This window comes from Podarcis filfolensis, assembly GCF_964270895.1.
Source record: "Podarcis filfolensis genome assembly, chromosome: 8".
Classification (NCBI taxonomy): Eukaryota; Metazoa; Chordata; class Lepidosauria; order Squamata; family Lacertidae; genus Podarcis; species Podarcis filfolensis.
The window spans coordinates 81,523,889-81,541,460 of record NC_139611.1 but is presented as its reverse complement, the minus strand read 5'-3'; the positions used below and the strand labels follow the sequence as shown (position 1 = coordinate 81,541,460).

The window sequence follows — 17,572 nt, the reverse complement described above, 5'->3', positions numbered from 1 at the left end:
AGCCATCATGATCGGCCCGGAGTCACGCAGTGGGCGTGATGTCTGAGTGGAGATTTGAGCCCTGGTCTCTCAGGTCCCAGCTGGATATTACCTCACACTGACTGTTATGTACTGAAGTTCTCGCCCTGGGCCAGCAGGGGGATACTGTAGATAGTTATGCAAATAAGGGATTTAAAGTGACGTTCAGTGATTGGATAGTTTTAGAAAATTGTTACAGTTACATTGTACTGGAGCTCAATATAAGCAGGCTGACTGAACCCTTCAGTTCAGTTCTGTCCTGGCCTGTGAATAAACAAGAGCTGTTTGAAGAATTGCTGTGTCGTCTGATATATTCACCCACAACTTAACACTGACAGCCCCACAATGTGCATTACGGCAGGAGTGGGATTTTAGGAACCACTGCAGGACGACAGATAACAATCCCCTGGTCAAGGGTTGAGAGTCTGTTGGCCTGTTTTACAATCTCATTGCCCGTGAGGTGAGACATCCTGCCCCTTGCCTGCCATTTCTCACACCCCCTGGACAAACACGGATTGGGAAGCTGGCCAAATTCCCCTTCCAATTCAATCAACTCCCGACCCAAGCGTTGGCATCGCTTCTGATTGGGAGCGGCAGCCTTGAAATCAGCAATTTAATCTAAGGACAGGTTCAGGTTTATATCGCAGACAGTTTGACCTTTCCTAAGCCTTCTGCAAACATCATTATAGTCTCTCCTAGTGGGATGTTCTGATTAATTAATTTTAGGTGTTGTACCTTGTGATGAAAAGGCGAACACAAGAGAAATGGCAAGTTATCTCTCCAGTTCAGAGAGTCTTTTTTCACACGCTCCAATGACATTTTTGTTTTTTGCTTTTTTAACAGGTACCGTATCCATTTGCACAAACTTATCAATATATGTTCTTGCTGTCCCTGTTACTGCAGTATATATCCCAAAACATTCCTATATAACAGAGTGATTCCGCCCCCCTTCAGTTCCAGCAATATATATTGAGGAAAGTGGGAACTGTGGCAGCAATGTATTGCAGTATGAAGTTCTCCTGTTCAGAAAAAACCAAAACAAGACCCAAATGATCAAGGGGATGGAGCAACATCCCTATGATGATAGGTTATAGCATTGGGGGGTGCTTTATGTTAGTGAAAAATCAAGTAAGAGGTGACATTATACAAATGTGTAAAAATTAAGCATGGCATGTAGAAAGTAGCTAGAGAAAAGCTTATAGCTCTCTCTCTTGGATGGCTTCAAAAAAAGATTGGGAAAATTCATGGAGGGGAAAATCGGTGCATACAAACATATTAAGGCTGTTCTCTCCCTCCACTGTCAGAGGAAGTTGTTGTAAACAAAACATCTGCCCTTGTTCCCTTATGGGGTGTCCAAGAGCCTATATAGAGTCCTTACGTAGGTTCCCTATTGGTAGGAGAAAATAACAGAGGCCAACCAGAGAATATTGAGAAGCAAATCAGCTAGTAAGCTTGATCTTTATTGATCTGTTGCAACAGGGAGCTCCCCTCACACACAGGAAAGGAGGAGGAACCCATAATCAAGGTGTGCCTGCCCTTATATAGACATTTTAAATTCCCTGCCCTGGAGCTCAATACCACCCCTCCATACATCACAGAAGGGGTGTAGACTAAGACCACCCCCCAGATACATGATACCTACATCACACAAAAGCATAGCTGTCAACTGTCCCTTATTTGGCGGGAAAGTCCCTTATCTCAGCACTGTGTCCCGCTGCTGTCCCTTATTGATGATGTCCCTTAAATTTCCCGGGTTTCAAAGGAAGCAGCTCCTCTCCCTCCCTCCCTGCAGGCCAGGGAAATTGAAATTGACGTTTTGAGAAATTGAAAGATAAAGTGCGAGACTGGCTTCATTATTATCAAATAAGAGAGGCTTATAATTTGGACAAAAAAATTGGCTTCCAGGTGGAAAAATCAAAATTGGAAACAGAACTGTTAGATCCCAAAACTAAGATACTTTCAAGAATGTATAACTTGCTGTTAAAATGGAATACGCAGGATGAAACGGTTAAATCTGCTATGATTAAATGGGCACAAGATGTTGGACATAACATTATGTTTGCTGACTGGGAACAGTTGTGGACCACTGGTATGAAATTTACGGCATGTAATGCCTTAAGAGAGAATATTATGAAAATGATATACAGGTGGTACATGACACCAGTCAAGCTTGCAAAAATCTATCATGTGCCCGATAATAAATGTTGGAAATGTAAAGAAAATGAAGGTACATTCTTTCACCTCTGGTGGATGTGCCCAAAGATTAAGGCTTTCTGAGAGATGATCTATAATGAAATGAAAAAGGTATTTAAATATACCTTCCTGAAGAAACCAGAGGCCTTTCTCCTGGGCATAGTCGGCCAATTGGTGCCAAAGAAGGATAGAACTTTCTTTATGTATGCAACAACAGCAGCAAGAATACTTATTGCAAAGTATTGGAAGACACAAGATTTACCCACCCTGGAAGAGTGGCGATGAAGGTGATGGACTATATGGAATTGGTGGAAATGACTGGCAGAATCCGAGACCAGGGAGAAGAGTTGGTGGAAGAAGATTGGAAGAAATTTAAAGACTATTTGCAGAAATATTGTAAAATTAATGAATGTTAAAATGATGCTGGATTGAAATTAAGTGGCATTAGCAACAAGGTTAATAAGAATATGCAAAAATGGATTGATAATGGATGAAAATATATAGCTATAATATGTTAAGATATAGAGTTAAGATAAATGAAAGAGCGTAAGGATTTGCTGAATTGATTATGTAAATGGGAATACAAAAAGGGGAGCTGTGAGGAGGTCAAGGAAACAAGCAAATGAGCTTAAAGATATCAAAAAATGGATTTGTTTTTATTTTTTTCCTATCTATTTGTTTTTTGTATTTTGTATTTTCTTTTTTTCTATGTATTTTTGTATTTTTTGTATTTTTCCTTATTTCTTTTTTTTGCTTTCTTTTTATTCTGTAAATCTGTTTTTTGTAAAACCTTAATAGATATTTTATATAAAAAAAATAAAACTGCATTGTACAAGCAACAAGATACTTGCAGAACTAGACTGATAATTGAAAGCAATATGTGTATTAGATATTATACCAGATTTTATATATATATATATATATATATATATATATATATATATAATGAAATCACATAAATCTGTGCAAGAAAATATAGACAATATAAGCAGTATAATGAGAATTATTGGAAGTTTTATATTTTAATTGTAATATATATATTGTAAATATATTTTAATTGTAATATATATTTATTTAATTATAATATACTGTATTTTTTCCCTTTTTTTCTCCCCCCCCCTTTTACAGTACTTGTATTGCTTTTGCTTTGTATGATTTGTTATTTATGTATATATGCATATGTGGGAAATTACCGTAATAAAGATTATTTTTTTTAAAAAGAAAAGAAAAATGTACTGTCTCTAGCTATCTAAAATGTAATTTGAAGTGGAGGTTATTCCTTTTGGAAGTAGGTTGCTCATGCTGTCTCGACTTCTCTCTGAGCAGCCTACGCAATGTGCAAAAAAATGTGCCTAATTTCACATCATGGCAACAGCATCCGTACCTTTTCATCTATTGAAACTAAACCTTTTGATTTTCATGTGGCAGAGCTCCTCTGCCTTTAGTAACTGCAAAAGAAGCTGAAGGAATTTGGTTTGATTTTTAATAATTTGGAAAATTAATAAAAATAAATTAAAAAAACGACAGAAAGAAGCTTAAGTCTAAGAGGTACACACTGATATTTAACATGAAAAGCTGCGTTAGTTCAGCTTCTGCCAACATCTAAACAAACAAGGAACAGCCAAAGAGGGGAAGGTAGTAAACCAAGCTGATATTCCATTTTTCATAAGGCAACTAGGGCTCATTTGTCTCCAAATGACTGAGTGGCTGAACTAGCATTTGAACCCAGCTCTCGCCAAGTACCAATTCAGTTGCCTAGGCAACAGGGAAAAGAACGACCTTCCCAAGATGGCCGCACTGCGACGGCTCTTTGAGACCCACACAAGATGGCAGCACAAGGGAGGAGCGGAAACCCAACCCTTTTCTAGAGAAGTTTCCCTATGACACACTCAACATGGCTCTTTGAATCACAGCTGTTTCCTTGCCCTCAGTTATCCAGTAAAGCAACTGTTTAAGATAATCTTCAACAAAATCACAGTGGCACAACCAAAAACTTCTGCTAAAAAATAGGAAGCCGCCCTTGTCCATAAAACTGATTATAGACAGAAATTGGGACCATGTGCGACTCTTCACGTTTTCCTATCTCTATGTCCAAGATGGCGGGTTTTTGTCGTTGTTGTTGCCTCGCTCAAGATGGCGGCGCCACCGCCCTTCTTCACCTTTCCCGCAACTAGCCAATCAGAGCCCCACCCTGGGCGTGGCTTCCCCGTTGCTGCGGCAACCGCGGCCCAGAAACGGTGAGGGCAGGGCGGTAGCGAGGCGCCGGCGGGGGCGGGGGGAGTTCTGAGAAATTCGCGCGGCTGGCAGGTAATGGAACGCGTGGCGTGCGGTATGCGTGCGCCGGGGGAAGGGGGGACACGGAGGAGTCGCGTGTCTTTTGCACGTGTGAACGGGTGACGTATCAGCCACCTCTCTTTCTCCCTCTTAATTCAAACAGAACACGTGAAAACTGAGGGCGGGTGGCGTATGTGCCATCTTGGACCGCAAGGGTCGATGCTAAAAATCGAACTTCCAGCTTTGCAAGTGACTTGGGAATTGTTTGGAGACAAAGGATTTAAATAATAATAATAATGTTGTTGTTGTTTAGTCGTGTCCGACCCTTCGTGACCCCATGGACCAGAGCACGCCAGGCACTAATGTCTTCCACTGCCTCCCGCAGTTTGGTCAAACTCATGCTGGTAGCTTCGAGAACCATCTCGTCCTCTGTCGTCCCCTTCTCCTTCCTCAGCCACTCTGGGCGGCTTCCAACAGAACACTAAAATACAATAACCTATTAAACATTAAAAGCTTCCCTAAACAGGGCTGCCTTCAGATGTCTTCTAAAAGTTTGGTAGTTATTTTTTCTTTGACATCTGGTAGGAGGGCGTTCCACAGGATGGGCGCCACTACCAAGAAGGCCCTCTGCCTGGTTCCCTGTCACCTCACTTCTCGCAATGAGGGAACCGCCAGAAGGCCCTCGGCAGAATGATGGAGGAGAATTTGCTCCTTCAGATATACTGGGCCGAGGCCGTTTAGGGCTTTAAAGGTCATCACTAACACTTTGAATTGTGCTTGGAAACGTCCTGGGAGCCAATGTAGGTCTTTCAAGACTGGTGTCATGTGGTCTTGGCGGCCGCTCCCAGTGACCAGTTTAGCTGTCGCATTCTGGATTAGTTGCAGTTTCTGGGTCACCTTCAAAGGTAGCCCCACGTAGAGCGCTTTGCAGTAGTCCAAGCGGGAGATAATTAGAGCATGCACCACTCTTGTGAGACAGGCTGCGGGCAGGTAGGGTCTCAGCCTGCGTACCAGATGGAGCTGATAAACAGCTGCCCTGGACACAGAATTGACCTGCGCCTCCATGGCCAGCTGTGAGTCCAAAATGACTCCCAGGCTGCGCACCTGGTTCTTCAGGGGCACAGTTACCCCATTCAGGACCAGGGAGTCTTCCAAACCCACCCGCTCCCTGTCCCCCCGAAAACAGTCCTTCTGTCTTGTCAGGATTCAACCTCAATCTGTTAGCCGCTATCCATCCTCCAACTCCCAAGGTAACCTTAAAACACATGTGAAATATCAAAATTGGTCTTGAATACGATGATGGCCCTTGACTGGGTGTCTCCGTTCTCTTTAAGGTCCTTTCCCACTGCAGGTCCATGGCTGAAGTGCACGTGATTGGTCAGATCGTGGGAGCCAGCGGATTCCCTAGCAGCAGCCTTTTTTGCAAATGGGGGATTCACACAGGTTGGTGCAGCATTATGGTCTGGAGATCACGGGAAAGGGGAAGGCAGAGATAATTTAGCACGTGATTTATAGGTTAATTCTGTTCGGTTAAAGTCAGCCGGCAGGTGTTGCTTAGCGACCAATCAGAGGAGCAGGATCTTTGCCGAGGTAGCACCAGCTCTCATTGGCTGCGTGGTTCCGAGGGAGTTTTCCTCTGTATGTTTAGTTGAGTGTTTTCCTGCTGTGTAGAAGGCCTGAGCTAAGAAAGACAAAAAGCCTCTCGGTTGAATTTCTTCTCCAAATACGCGGATTTAGATAGCATGTCAGAAAAGATAAAAATAAACCAAAACAGGTATTTATTTCAAAATGGGAAGTTTTTAAAAGCATATTTGAAAAATAATAATAGTAGTAGCTTAAGGTCATACGCAACGTTGGAATAATTTCAGTAGCAGTGTGAAAAATGTGGAAGAACCAATGAATGGATCAAGGGATATTGAAATTGAACAAAACTCGTTATGCAATGGCAGCGAACAATTAATACAGAATCTGTAATAAGGAATAGACAGGAAGTCTGGTAGATAGAAAAAGACCACTTTTATGTTTTGAAGGTTACTAGTTGGTGTACTAATACTCTTTTTTTCCTTGGTGGCGATGGAGATTTATTTTCTTTTTCTGTATGGTGTGTTAATGTGAACAGTAACAATAAAATTTAATAAAAGAAGAAAAAGAAATTCTCCTCAGATTTATACGCTGTTCTTGTTCAGTTTGCTTCGTCAAGTGTTATCAAGCTTCTCTTCTCTCTAAAGTCCATCTGCGTTATTTAAGTGACGCTACTAAAGGGGGAGGTGAGAGGAAGTCAGTTCCCCTGGCGCATTCCACCCCCCACCCCGCATTTTTAGACTTGATACGAGAGGCAGAGCTTTGTCTATTCATAACCGAGACATCGGGGTTTTCGCCTCCTTCTAGGTGGTGCCTGGAAGTTGCTGTCAGGATTCCGCGAAGGGCAGACGCAAGTCGACCACCCCCAGCTGGATGATGTGGCTTATTGGTCCCACCCCATCGACGTCCACTTTGCCACCAAAGGCTTGCAGGGTAAGAGATATCAGTTGCCTTTCCCTTCCTCCTCCGCAGTTCTTGGCTATTGCCACATTAAAAACATGAGATCCTTTTAAATAATATTTGTGTGTGTGTTGCAAGACACAGCTGCAGCTGGACAGGGAAACGCCTAACACATTGCAGGCAAATCACCCAGTGACCGCTTGCTGATGTTTTGAGTTGGCTGTGGTTACTGATCCTCAGAGGGCCATTTTCTTTGGTAGCATCCTGGTATTGCAGTGGAAGCTAGCTAGGCCATCAGGGCATATGCCCCCCCCCCTCAATCTAGGCCTCACATAAAAGGTAAAGGGACCCCTGACCATTAGGTCCAGTTGTGACCGACTCTGGGGTTGCGGCGCTCATCTCGCTTTACTGGCCAAGGGAGCCGGCGTACAGCTTCCGGGTCATGTGGCCAGGATGACTAAGCCGCTTCTGGCGAACCAGAGCAGCACACGGAAACGCCGTTTATCTTCCCGCTGAAGCGGTACCTATTTATCTACTTGCACTTTGACGTGCTTTCGAACTGCTAGGTGGGCAGGAGCAGGGACCGAGCAACGGGAGCTCACCCCGTCGCGGGGATTCGAACCGCCGACCTTCTGATAGGCAAGTCCTAGGCTCTGTGGTTCAACCCACAGCGCCACCCGCATCCGTCTAATAAAGCAGAATGGTTGCTGGGTGCTGCAGCATAGATGTAATTGCATCAGTAACATATTGCAGAATAGATGCACAAAAATAAATAAATCAGTTTGTAGAGGTCCCAGATTTCTGCTGTGACGTTGGTGGCTTGAGGAAGCAAAGCAGAACACTCGCCTTGTTGGCTATGTTAGCAGCATCAAAGTGACCTCCCTGAGGCCCAAGCGTGTGTGTCTGGAGGTCCTGGGCAGCCCAAAGGACAAGACCCCCTTTCTCGGCCTCATTGATGGGGTCCAAAGGAAAGCAGAACAAGACGTTTGGCACCAGCTGAGCTGCAGCAGTTGCCGGAAAGAGGTGTACAAGGCGCCACCCAACCGCCTTAGGGACTCCACTCTGCATTTGTGTAGGGTTTACGCCTTAGGCTTTTCTTCTCCCAAAGATACTCTGCAAGGCAGCGGAGGTTTGGAATCAGTTTTCCTTCTCTTAGATGTTCTCCCTTCCCAGGTCGTGAGCAATGTCATTCTAAACTGAAACCTTTTGGATAATAAGGGCAAAAACTTCTAAAACCGAACAGTCGCTTTTGGGAGATCGAAAAGTGAGTATGAGCAATGAGCACTCTTCCTGAGTGGCAATTTAACCAATTTAAAAGGCAACCCACTGAACAACTGTGCTCTTAAATAACTAAGCCGCATCTTATAACTGGAGCTACAGTTCTGCAGTGTGGCTGGCAGCCAACCTTCGCCGGGAATTTAGCTGGCTACGTTGCCCCAAATCTTGGCTCTATCAGTGTGAATGATGCTTCGTGACACATGCATTGCTGGCCAAGAATCCGCCCCACTTACGGAGGCTCTTGAACCCACCCACTCGCCCCCAACCAGCCTGATCTCCTGCCTTCCCCATGGGGACTTTGGCCCAAGTCCAAGCAAAAATTGGCATTGAGGCAATGTCTATTAGGGCAAATGGGACCCTGCTCCACAAAGCTCAGTCTGCCCTCATCCAGCCTTCCCCTGAGATAAATTCAGTCGAGGGATCTCAGAAAACAACAAATTGGGGGGATTTAGGAGCAGGTTGGCTTCCCCCTCCTTAGTTTTGCTGATGTACAACTCAGCAGGGAGGAGGAGGATAGAAGCAAATAGTCGGCTTTCGTTGCCTCTGGCGCCACCTACTGTTCGCCTCCCTGCCTTCCACCCTACCAGTGGGGTCCAGCCAATTGCATTGTAGAGCTGTGGCCTTCGGAAGCCCTCTCTCTTCAGGGGATTCTGGCTTGAAAGGTGGGGCTGGGGATTTCTGGTGGAGAATTCTCTGCACCCCAGCTTGACTGTATTCCTGCAAGAACTCAGTGGCTCAGGGTGGAGGACGAAGAGGGCTGTGTGTTGCAGCTAGCCTAGTGCACAAAGGTGTCATTTGCATCTGTTGCTCCTCCCACTGTTGCCTCTGGCTCCACCCACCATTGGCCCCTTGGAAGTTGCTCAGAAGAGAGTGCGGGCCCTTGGCTTGAAATGGTTCCTTGTCCCCAGCAGTTGCTCAGTGGCTGAGAAGTACTCTGCGTAGACTCAGAGGCCCCCATTCTCTCCAGCCATGAAATGCAGAGGGGTGTTTAAGCAAATTGCACAATCTGGCTCAGATCAGGCACTGTGTCTCGCCTCTTGTTATGAACCTGCCTGACAGGAGCAAGCCAGCAGTAAACCGCACTGAGCAACTTGGAGGTAAAGGTAAAGGGACCCCTGACCATTAGGTCCAGTTGTGGCCGACTCTGGGGTTGCAGCGCTCATCTCGCTTTATTGGCCGAGGGAGCCGGCGTACAGCTTCAGGGTCATGTGGCCAGCATGACTAAGCCGCTTTTGGCGAACCAGAGCAGCACACGGAAACGCCGTTTACCTTCCCGCCGGAGTGGTACCTATTTATTTACTTGCACTTTGACGTGCTTTCGAATTGCTAGGTGGGCAGAAGCAGGGACCGAGCAACGGGAGCTCACCCTGTTGCGGGGATTCGAACCGCCGACCTTCTGATCGGCAAGTCCTAGGCTCTGTGGTTTAACCCACAGCGCCACCCGCATCCCTTTAACTTGGAGGTAACTATTAGCAAAAACAGGATCTGCGCAGGAACATCAGGCTTAGTGAGCACAGCAACTCGATCTCCGGCAGGTCTTGCTCCCATGAAGCAGTTGCTGAGACTGAAGGTCCCCACAGCTGCCTAAGTTCCCCTCCCCTCCAGGGTTTCCCCCAAGTAATCAGAGACTGCGCCTGCGTTAATCAAACTTCCCCTCTGCAATCTTCAGGCCTTTCCTGGTTCTGGAAGAAAAGGGGACAGGGGAACTTGTTGCAGCAGGAGAGGCAGACACCCGTGACTCTTCACCAACCGGACTCCTCTCTGTCTCTTGGCCTCCCTCCTCTCCTGCTTCTGCTTCTGCTTCTGGACTGCTCTCTGCCACGGACTCTCCCAGCTCACTAAACCCTGTTACCCCTTCAGCTTCTGACACCTCCTCCTCCCTCTGACCATGCTTGCTCTCCAACCACCAATCCCCGAGCTCCGAGCCTTTTTCCCTTGGTGATTCCCCTGCTGGTTCCTCCCCCTGTTCCTCTGCATCCAACCAGCCCATGACATTTCCCCTTGGAACTTGGAATCTTCAGCCCAGTCTTCTGTTTTCAACAGAAGCCCCCTAGATTTGTTGGGTTTGGGGTACCAGTTCCCCTCTTAACGTGGGACAATTGAGGAGAGGCCTTGATGCCTGCTCTGAACTTTTGGAATTCCCAGCCGCGGAGGGTGCCGGGTGTGTGTGTGTGTGTGATGGCAGTACTTTTGGGCTCGGTTTATTTTAAGGTTACCAGATAAATCCGGGGACACTTTTCAACTTCAATGGGTTTTGTATGGGGACTGATTTGTAAATCCGGGGACCGTCCCTGGGAGAACGGGGACGTCTGGTAACCTTAGTTTATTTTCTATTTCACCCCTTGTTTCCCTCCCCACCCCCTCCAAGAAGAAGGTAGGTAAAGGGACCCCTGACCATTAGGTCCAGTCGTGACCGACTCTGGGGTTGTGGCACTCATCTCGCTTTATTGGCTGAGGGAGCCGGCGTACAGCTTCTGGGTCATGTGGCCAGCATGACTAAGCCGCTTCTGGCACGGAAACGCCGTTTACCTTCCCGCCGGAGTGGTACCTATTTATCTACTTGCACTTTGAGGTGCTTTTGAACTGCTAGGTTGGCAGGAGCTGGGACCGAGCAACGGGAGCTCACCCCATCGCGGGGATTCGAACCGCCAACCTTCTGCTCGGCAAGTCCTAGGCTCTGTAGTTTAACCCACAGCGCTACCCGCGTAAGTTCAATATAATTGGCTACCTTAAAGGAAATTAATCCGTGGCTACGGTAAACTGCGCCGTCAGACAAATGAGCACAGAAGCCAGCCAGCAAAGGGAAGCCGTTCGGAATGGCAGGGGATTAATTGTCGGAGCGGCCGGCTTTTTTTGTGTGCGTGCCGCAAAGCCGGTTTGATTTGCGTGGGCTTCTCTTTGCTGCCTTTTCTAGGCTGTGCTTCAGCTGAGCTGAGCTGGACCGGAAAGGTAGGGGCAAGGAAAGACCAAGCGGGGGGGGGACGGAGGAATGGATTGATGCGGAAAAGCTGCCGAAAGTCTCCCGCCGCTTCCTTTTCTTCCCGGCTGACGAGACTCCACATAATTAATAAATCATGCTTCCCCGGTTCCCTTTATTGCTGGGAACACAGTGCTCAGGCGAAGAGATAAAACACACACACACACGCATATATATATAACCCTACCACCACCCCCGGCCAGCCAGACCTTAGCTAATGTTGAAATACGAACTCTGAATTGACAGGGGGAGATGGTGGCGGGAGCAGGAGAGAGAGAGAGAAAGAAAAAAGAAAGAAAGAAAGAAAGAGAGGAGAAGGAGGATGGAGCCTAACGAGTGCTTGGAGGAGCCAGACTCTGACTTAATAATAATAACCTTAATATTTAGCATCAGTTGAGTGCTTTCTGCAAGCTCATGTCACTTCACAGACGCCGCCAAGCAGCTCTTTATGGTAAATCAGCATTGTTATCCGCACACTGAATTATTAAGAACCTGCCAGATCAGGCCAGCATCCTGTTCTCCACAGTGCCTAGTCAGATACACCAGTTTCCCAATCTTCGGTGCTCCACCGGAGCAAACATCAGTTTGGGTTCCCCACGGATGGCTGTTTGCTCTGATTGAGCTTTAAAGAGCGGATTTTCACAGGGGAAGCTCTGAAGCAAAAGGGGAAAAAGGTGTTCAGAGCTTTAAATCACGGACCGTGCCTAGAAAGAGTGGAGGAAAAGTGTGGGTGAATAAGCCCTGAGTTTGGAGAAGTCGTTTTGGACCTCTTCACCATCTCTCTTGTTTAAACTACCGTGAATGATTTAGTATCAATGGCCACCTCACTGCCATCCCCAACTTTAGTTGGAAAGCACAAGTCCTGCAGGACTCCTCATTCTGTATCCTTCCATCATGAGAACTGTCCATTTTTTCCCTGCTCTTCTTCCTGTTTCTTTAACAGTTCCTCATCCACAAGAGGAGTGTCAAAATATTTTTTTTCTATGTCCAGGTATTCAGTGTTGTGGTTTGCAAGCTCCTTGGGGCAGAGGCCTGTCCTTTTAGATCAAGCTATTCTATTCTGTGGCGAAGTGCCACACTCACTGGTTATGGCTTTGTCACTCTGGTCTTGTCTCATATACATTTGGACACCACGTAGCAATGCGACAGGCCTCCTGACGTTTGTGTCCTTTGGGGCCCCAATGTTCCAGACTTCCTTTTCTCCATTTATATATCTGTCAACTGAGAAGTCTTCATGCCTCTGTCCTAACGGGACCCTGGTCCTCAAATGTTGATGCCACACACAAACAAACAAACACTCAAACACAGATATCTTTAAAGATTCTGTTTTTGCTGTGGCAGAAATAGTGTGGTATTCCCTCCACAATCTGTGTGCATGGATGCTATTATATTAAGAAAGAAATACTCTGGTTATTAGACAGGATGCGGGTGGCGCTGTGGTCTAAACCACAGAGCCTAGGGCTTGCCAATCAGAAGGTCAGCGGTTCGAATCCCTGCGACAGGGTGAGCTCCCGTTGTTCGGTCCCTGCTCCTGCCCACCTAGCAGTTCGAAAGCTGGATGGTTACGTGGGAGCCGGTTGAAGTTAAATCCTTCGAAGACAGAGGTCCTCTGGCTGGGACGGGACGATATGGGATTGAGGAGGCAACTCCCATCTCTTGCGGGGGTGCAATTAGTGCCAGCACCGTCCGTTAAGAGTTTGGGTGTAATCTTCGATACCTCCCTCTCTATGGAGGCGCAGATTACAGCTATAACAAAGGCGGCATTTTTTCATCTCCGCCAAGCTAAGCAGTTGGCTCCTTATCTCTCTCACCCTGACCTAGCCACTGTGATCCACGCGACGGTCATCTCCAGACTGGATTATTGTAACTCGCTCTATGTGGGGCTGCCCTTGAGACTGACCCAGAAACTCCAGCGGGTGCAGAATGCCGCGGCGAGACTCCTTATGGGGTCTTTGCTGCAAGATCACATTCATCCAGTACTATACCAGCTGCACTGGCTCCCGGTGGAGTACAGGATCAGGTTTAAGGTGCTGGTTTTAACCTTTAAAGCCCTATACGGCCTAGGACCCTCGTACCTACGGGACCGCCTCTCCTGGTATGCCCCACAGAGGAACTTACGGTCTGCAAATAAAAACATCCTGAAGGTCCCAGGCCACAGAGAGGTTAGGCTGGCCTCAACTAGAGCCAGGGCTTTCTCGGCTGTGGCTCCAATCCGGTGGAACGCTCTGTCACAAGAGACTAGGGCCCTGCGGGACCTAACATCTTTCCGCAGGGCCTGCAAGACAGAGCTGTTCCACCAGGCCTTTGGTCAGGGCACAGCCTGACTCCCTCCTCTGGCAATCTGCACAGAATTTTGCTGAACAGTTGCCATCAATTTGATTTTAATAAATTTTTATAATGAAATGTTTTTAGAATGTTGGATTATTTGATTGTTGTTAGCCGCCCTGAGCCCGGCTTCGGCTGGGGAGGGCGGGATATAAATAAAAATTATTATTATTATTGTTGTTGTTGTTGTTGTTATCAAAGTGCAAGTAGATAAATAGGTACCACTCTGGCGGGAAGGTAAACGGCGTTTCCATGCACTGCTCTGGTTCGCCAGAAGCAGCTTAGTCATGCTGGCCACATGACCCGGAAGCTGTACGCTGGCTCCCTCGGCCAGTAAAGCGAGATGAGTGCCGCAACCCCAGAGTTGTCCGCAACTGGACCTAACGGTCAGGGGTACCTTTACCCTGATTATTAACTACAGTCGTACCTCTTGTTATGTTCGCTTTAGGTTACGTCTTTTCAGGTTGCGTCCCGCGGCGACCCGGAAGTACTGGAAAGGGTTACTTCCAGGCTTCGCTGCTCGCGCATGTGCAGACGAGCAAAATGACATCACACACATGCGTAGAAGCGGCGAATCGCGACCTGCGCACGCTCAGACGCGCGTTGCGTTCCTTTCAGGTTGCGAACAAGGCTCCGGAACGGATCCCGTTCACAACCAGAGGTACCACTGTATTCTTTGCGTTAAATAACAACAGCCTGCCTGCATTCCCTTAATTCAGACAGACCATTCTGTAACGTCCTTGCAAAAATGGTTCACTTGAAACTTGAGAAATGCTATTCCTCTACGTTGTAATTTTTTATAGGGAGATAAGATGCCAATTTAACTCCATGGTACTTCCGTAATGCTCAGACGAATTTTAGGTTTCAGTTTTAATGGTAGACTCCAACCCTAAGATTACAGAAAATATAGCACAGAACACATCTTTGGAAGCGGAGCTCTTTTTGCTTCTAAGGAGTGCTAGCTATGTCCTCTGGCTGATGCTGCAACCTTGTTCCCAAACCCAGTGTAACAGAGTGGCTAGGATCATGATCCGGGAAGCTTCTGATTCAAATCTCGACTTCGCTGGGAACTTGCTAGGCAAACTGAGAAAAGCCATTGTCTTCTCTGCCCGCACCAGAGGGGGCAGGAATGTTATACCTGTGTAATCCCTTCCAAGCTGTTGTCAGGGTCACCAGGAGAGAGGAAAAATATACAAAGGCACTGATTTCTCTTCCAAGCCATCTTCATCGCACGCAGCGCTGTTTCTGCGCCACTGCAGTTCAGCTTCCAACAAAAACTGCATCACTGGTCCTTCTGTCTGCTGTAGCAGAATCTCATATAATGGATTACATTGTTCTGCACCATTTCAGTGCACGGGCATTTATTTATTTCATCTTTTTTCGCTTTTATATATCCCACTTTTCCTCCAAGGAGCTCGAGGCGGCATGCCTCGTTCTCCGCCTCCCCGTGTTATCCTCACAACAACAGCCCTGCTGGGTAGGTTGGGCTGAGAATGAATGACTGGCCCAAGGTCACCCTGTGAGCTTCACGGCCAAGTGGGGATTTGAACCCCAGCGTCTCAGGTCTTAGTGCAGCACTCTAACCACTACACCACACTGCCTCTACATGGTACGAGTAAGTGAACATCAATAGTGTCTGCTTTCATCTAAATCCTCCCAACATCGCTACCGAGATGAAATGGTGGGATGCTTTGGAAACTTAAATTGCTATCCTTCCTTCCTTTTTCCTTTTTCAAAAACAACTTTTATTTATAATTTTTCACAATCACATAAACCAAACACAATACAGTCATACCTTGGTTTTTGAACAGCTTAGTTCTCAAATGTTTTGGCTCCTGAATGCCACAAACCCGGAAGTGAGTGTTCCGGTTTGCGAACTATTTTTGGAAGCTGAATGTTGGGCGGGCCGTCTGATTGGCTGCGGGGGCTCCCTGCAGCCAATCAGAAGCCGCGCTTTGGTTTCCGAACGTTTTGGAAGTCAAGCGGACTTCCGGAACGGGTTCCGTTCGACTTCTAAGGTACAACTGTATTGAATTAAGCATAAGACTTCCCTTCCCACCTTCCATTGTTCCTTCTGATTCCCCCTTACTGCTGCATATTCTAATTACCATATTTTTCTGTGTACAAGACGAGGTTTTTTTATTTAATAGAAATGCTAAAAATTTGGGGTTGTCTTATACACAGATAGTGCAGATTGGTGGCTTTGCTGATGCGTGCAATTGGCAGCGGGGGTCAGGCAATTGGCAGTCGGCAACCCCCCCTCCTAAAAAAGCTCAACTAGTCTGGGCATTCCCCCCCCCCCCATTTCCTCAATTAGACGGGGGTCGTCTAATACACAGGGGCGTGTTATACACAGAAAAATACAGTACTCCATATTTCCCCTTTCTCATTTTATCTCAAGGCAATTTTTACTGCTGAATTTACTCCCATCCTGTTAACGCCCTAACCTGTTTGCAATGATTCTTTGAGTATTCTAGAAACATTTTCCAGTCTTCCTTAAATACCCTTTCCTCTGGCTCTCCTATTCTGCTGGTTAAGCTCAGCGATTCTGCACCTTACGCCGTTTTCGTCTGCCACTCCTCCTTCGTTGGTCCTGCTCCCTTCCCTCCGTTTCTGGTGCATGTACCATTCGGGCTGCCGTGGCTGCGTAGAGAAATGACCCTTCCTTTCTCTTTTTCCCCTGCCAGGCTGGCCCAAGCTGCACGTCCAGGTGTGGCACCAGGACTCCTTTGGGCGTACGGAGCTGTACGGGTACGGCTTCTGCCACGTGCCTTCCACCCCCGGCTCCCACCAGCTGGACTGCGTCACCTGGCGCCCCCTGGGCTCCTGGCAGGAGCAGCTCTCTCAGGTCTTTGTGGGAGGGGGCCCCCAGCTGCTCAACACCGACCTGATCTACACGGGGGCCGACCGCTACCGCCTGCAGACCTGCGCCATGGGCACCGTCCACCTCCAACTGGCTGTCATCCTCCGGAACTTCGACCGCTATGGCGTCGAGTGCTGAGGTCCTCCCCACCCCGGCCAGGGCCGCCCCCTTGCCGCCGTTACGGCTCCTTCCCATTCGTCCCAAAGACCGCGACCCTCGCCGCTTGGGAAGGGAAGACTTCTGCAGTCGGGAGCCGAAGGGCAGCTCCATTCCGCCGGCAGCCAAAGTGTGGAACCTATGAGCCAAACCTCCCAAGTTTGGCATCTCCAGTTCGGGGAGAGGAAAGAGGACGAGCGATTGGCGCTTAGCCCGGATGGGTCAGGAGGCAGATCTTGTGGATCCTCGTCTAAGCGGAACACCTCGCAAGCAAGATCCGTTGTGACCCCTTTTTTGGGGAGTGCTGTGAAAACTCTTCCCCGGTATGATTTTTTTGTCTGGAGGAGTTTGCCCATATCGCAGACAGGACCTCTGTTCCCAGTCCTCCTGAATCGCTGGCAGTGTACAACTTTATTTCTATAAAGGCTATTCTTTTTCCCATTTGCATTAAATGGTTTTCTTTTTTCCTCCACGAGGTTTTGCGTAGTGCTTGTGGGAACGAGAACTTGGCACCCTGGTGGCTGGGTGGCTATCCCATCTGCACAACCACGCCATCATAGTAGGCCTAGTCTGGGCACAAAGCAGAGTGAGGCGGTACAATGGGCAATAGGTGCTTTTTTTTGCCAATTTTTAAAAAATTGATTTTCCATAATTTTAAAAAAATTGTCACCACATTTAATACAAATGTAAAAGCTGACTTCGCACCCCAAGATGTCCTTCTTTTTCCCTCCGTCCATTGCTGCTCCAGGTATGTTAACTTTCCCAACTTTCATTTAAATATTCAATTTTTAAAAATGATATTACAACATTTCATCCTTTCTCCTTCACATTGACTGTACAAGCACCAATTTCTGCTAAGACTTTTATATATTGCTGTAGCCTATCCACAAAATAAGTAAATCCTCTTTTATCTATAATAATCACTAATCAATAATTTTAAATCATTTCCTTCCAATACCTCTCGGGTAAAGCTCTGCCTAAGAAAAACAGGGGCAATTGATGCTTCA

General features: G+C 47.1%; 1 protein-coding gene across 4 annotated transcripts in view; it reads left to right on the top strand.

Moving 5' to 3' along the window:
• The first annotated feature begins 4,415 nt into the window (after positions 1 to 4,415).
• The window catches only part of B9D2 (B9 domain containing 2), a 33,591-nt gene continuing 20,434 nt past the window's right edge, over positions 4,416 to 17,572 (top strand). The window contains exons 1-4 of one of the 4 annotated variants that reach the window (XM_083628058.1): positions 4,429 to 4,518; positions 5,820 to 5,928; positions 6,874 to 6,999; positions 16,234 to 17,037. In XM_083628058.1, the coding sequence (XP_083484184.1) occupies positions 5,841 to 5,928; positions 6,874 to 6,999; positions 16,234 to 16,547 (528 nt within the window). In that variant the 5' untranslated portion in view covers positions 4,429 to 4,518; positions 5,820 to 5,840 and the 3' untranslated portion in view covers positions 16,548 to 17,037. Of the gene's footprint in view, positions 4,519 to 4,540; positions 4,605 to 5,819; positions 5,929 to 6,873; positions 7,000 to 16,233; positions 17,038 to 17,572 lie in introns of those variants that run through there. The other 3 variants (XM_083628056.1, XM_083628055.1, XM_083628057.1) reach the window with 3 other exon arrangements.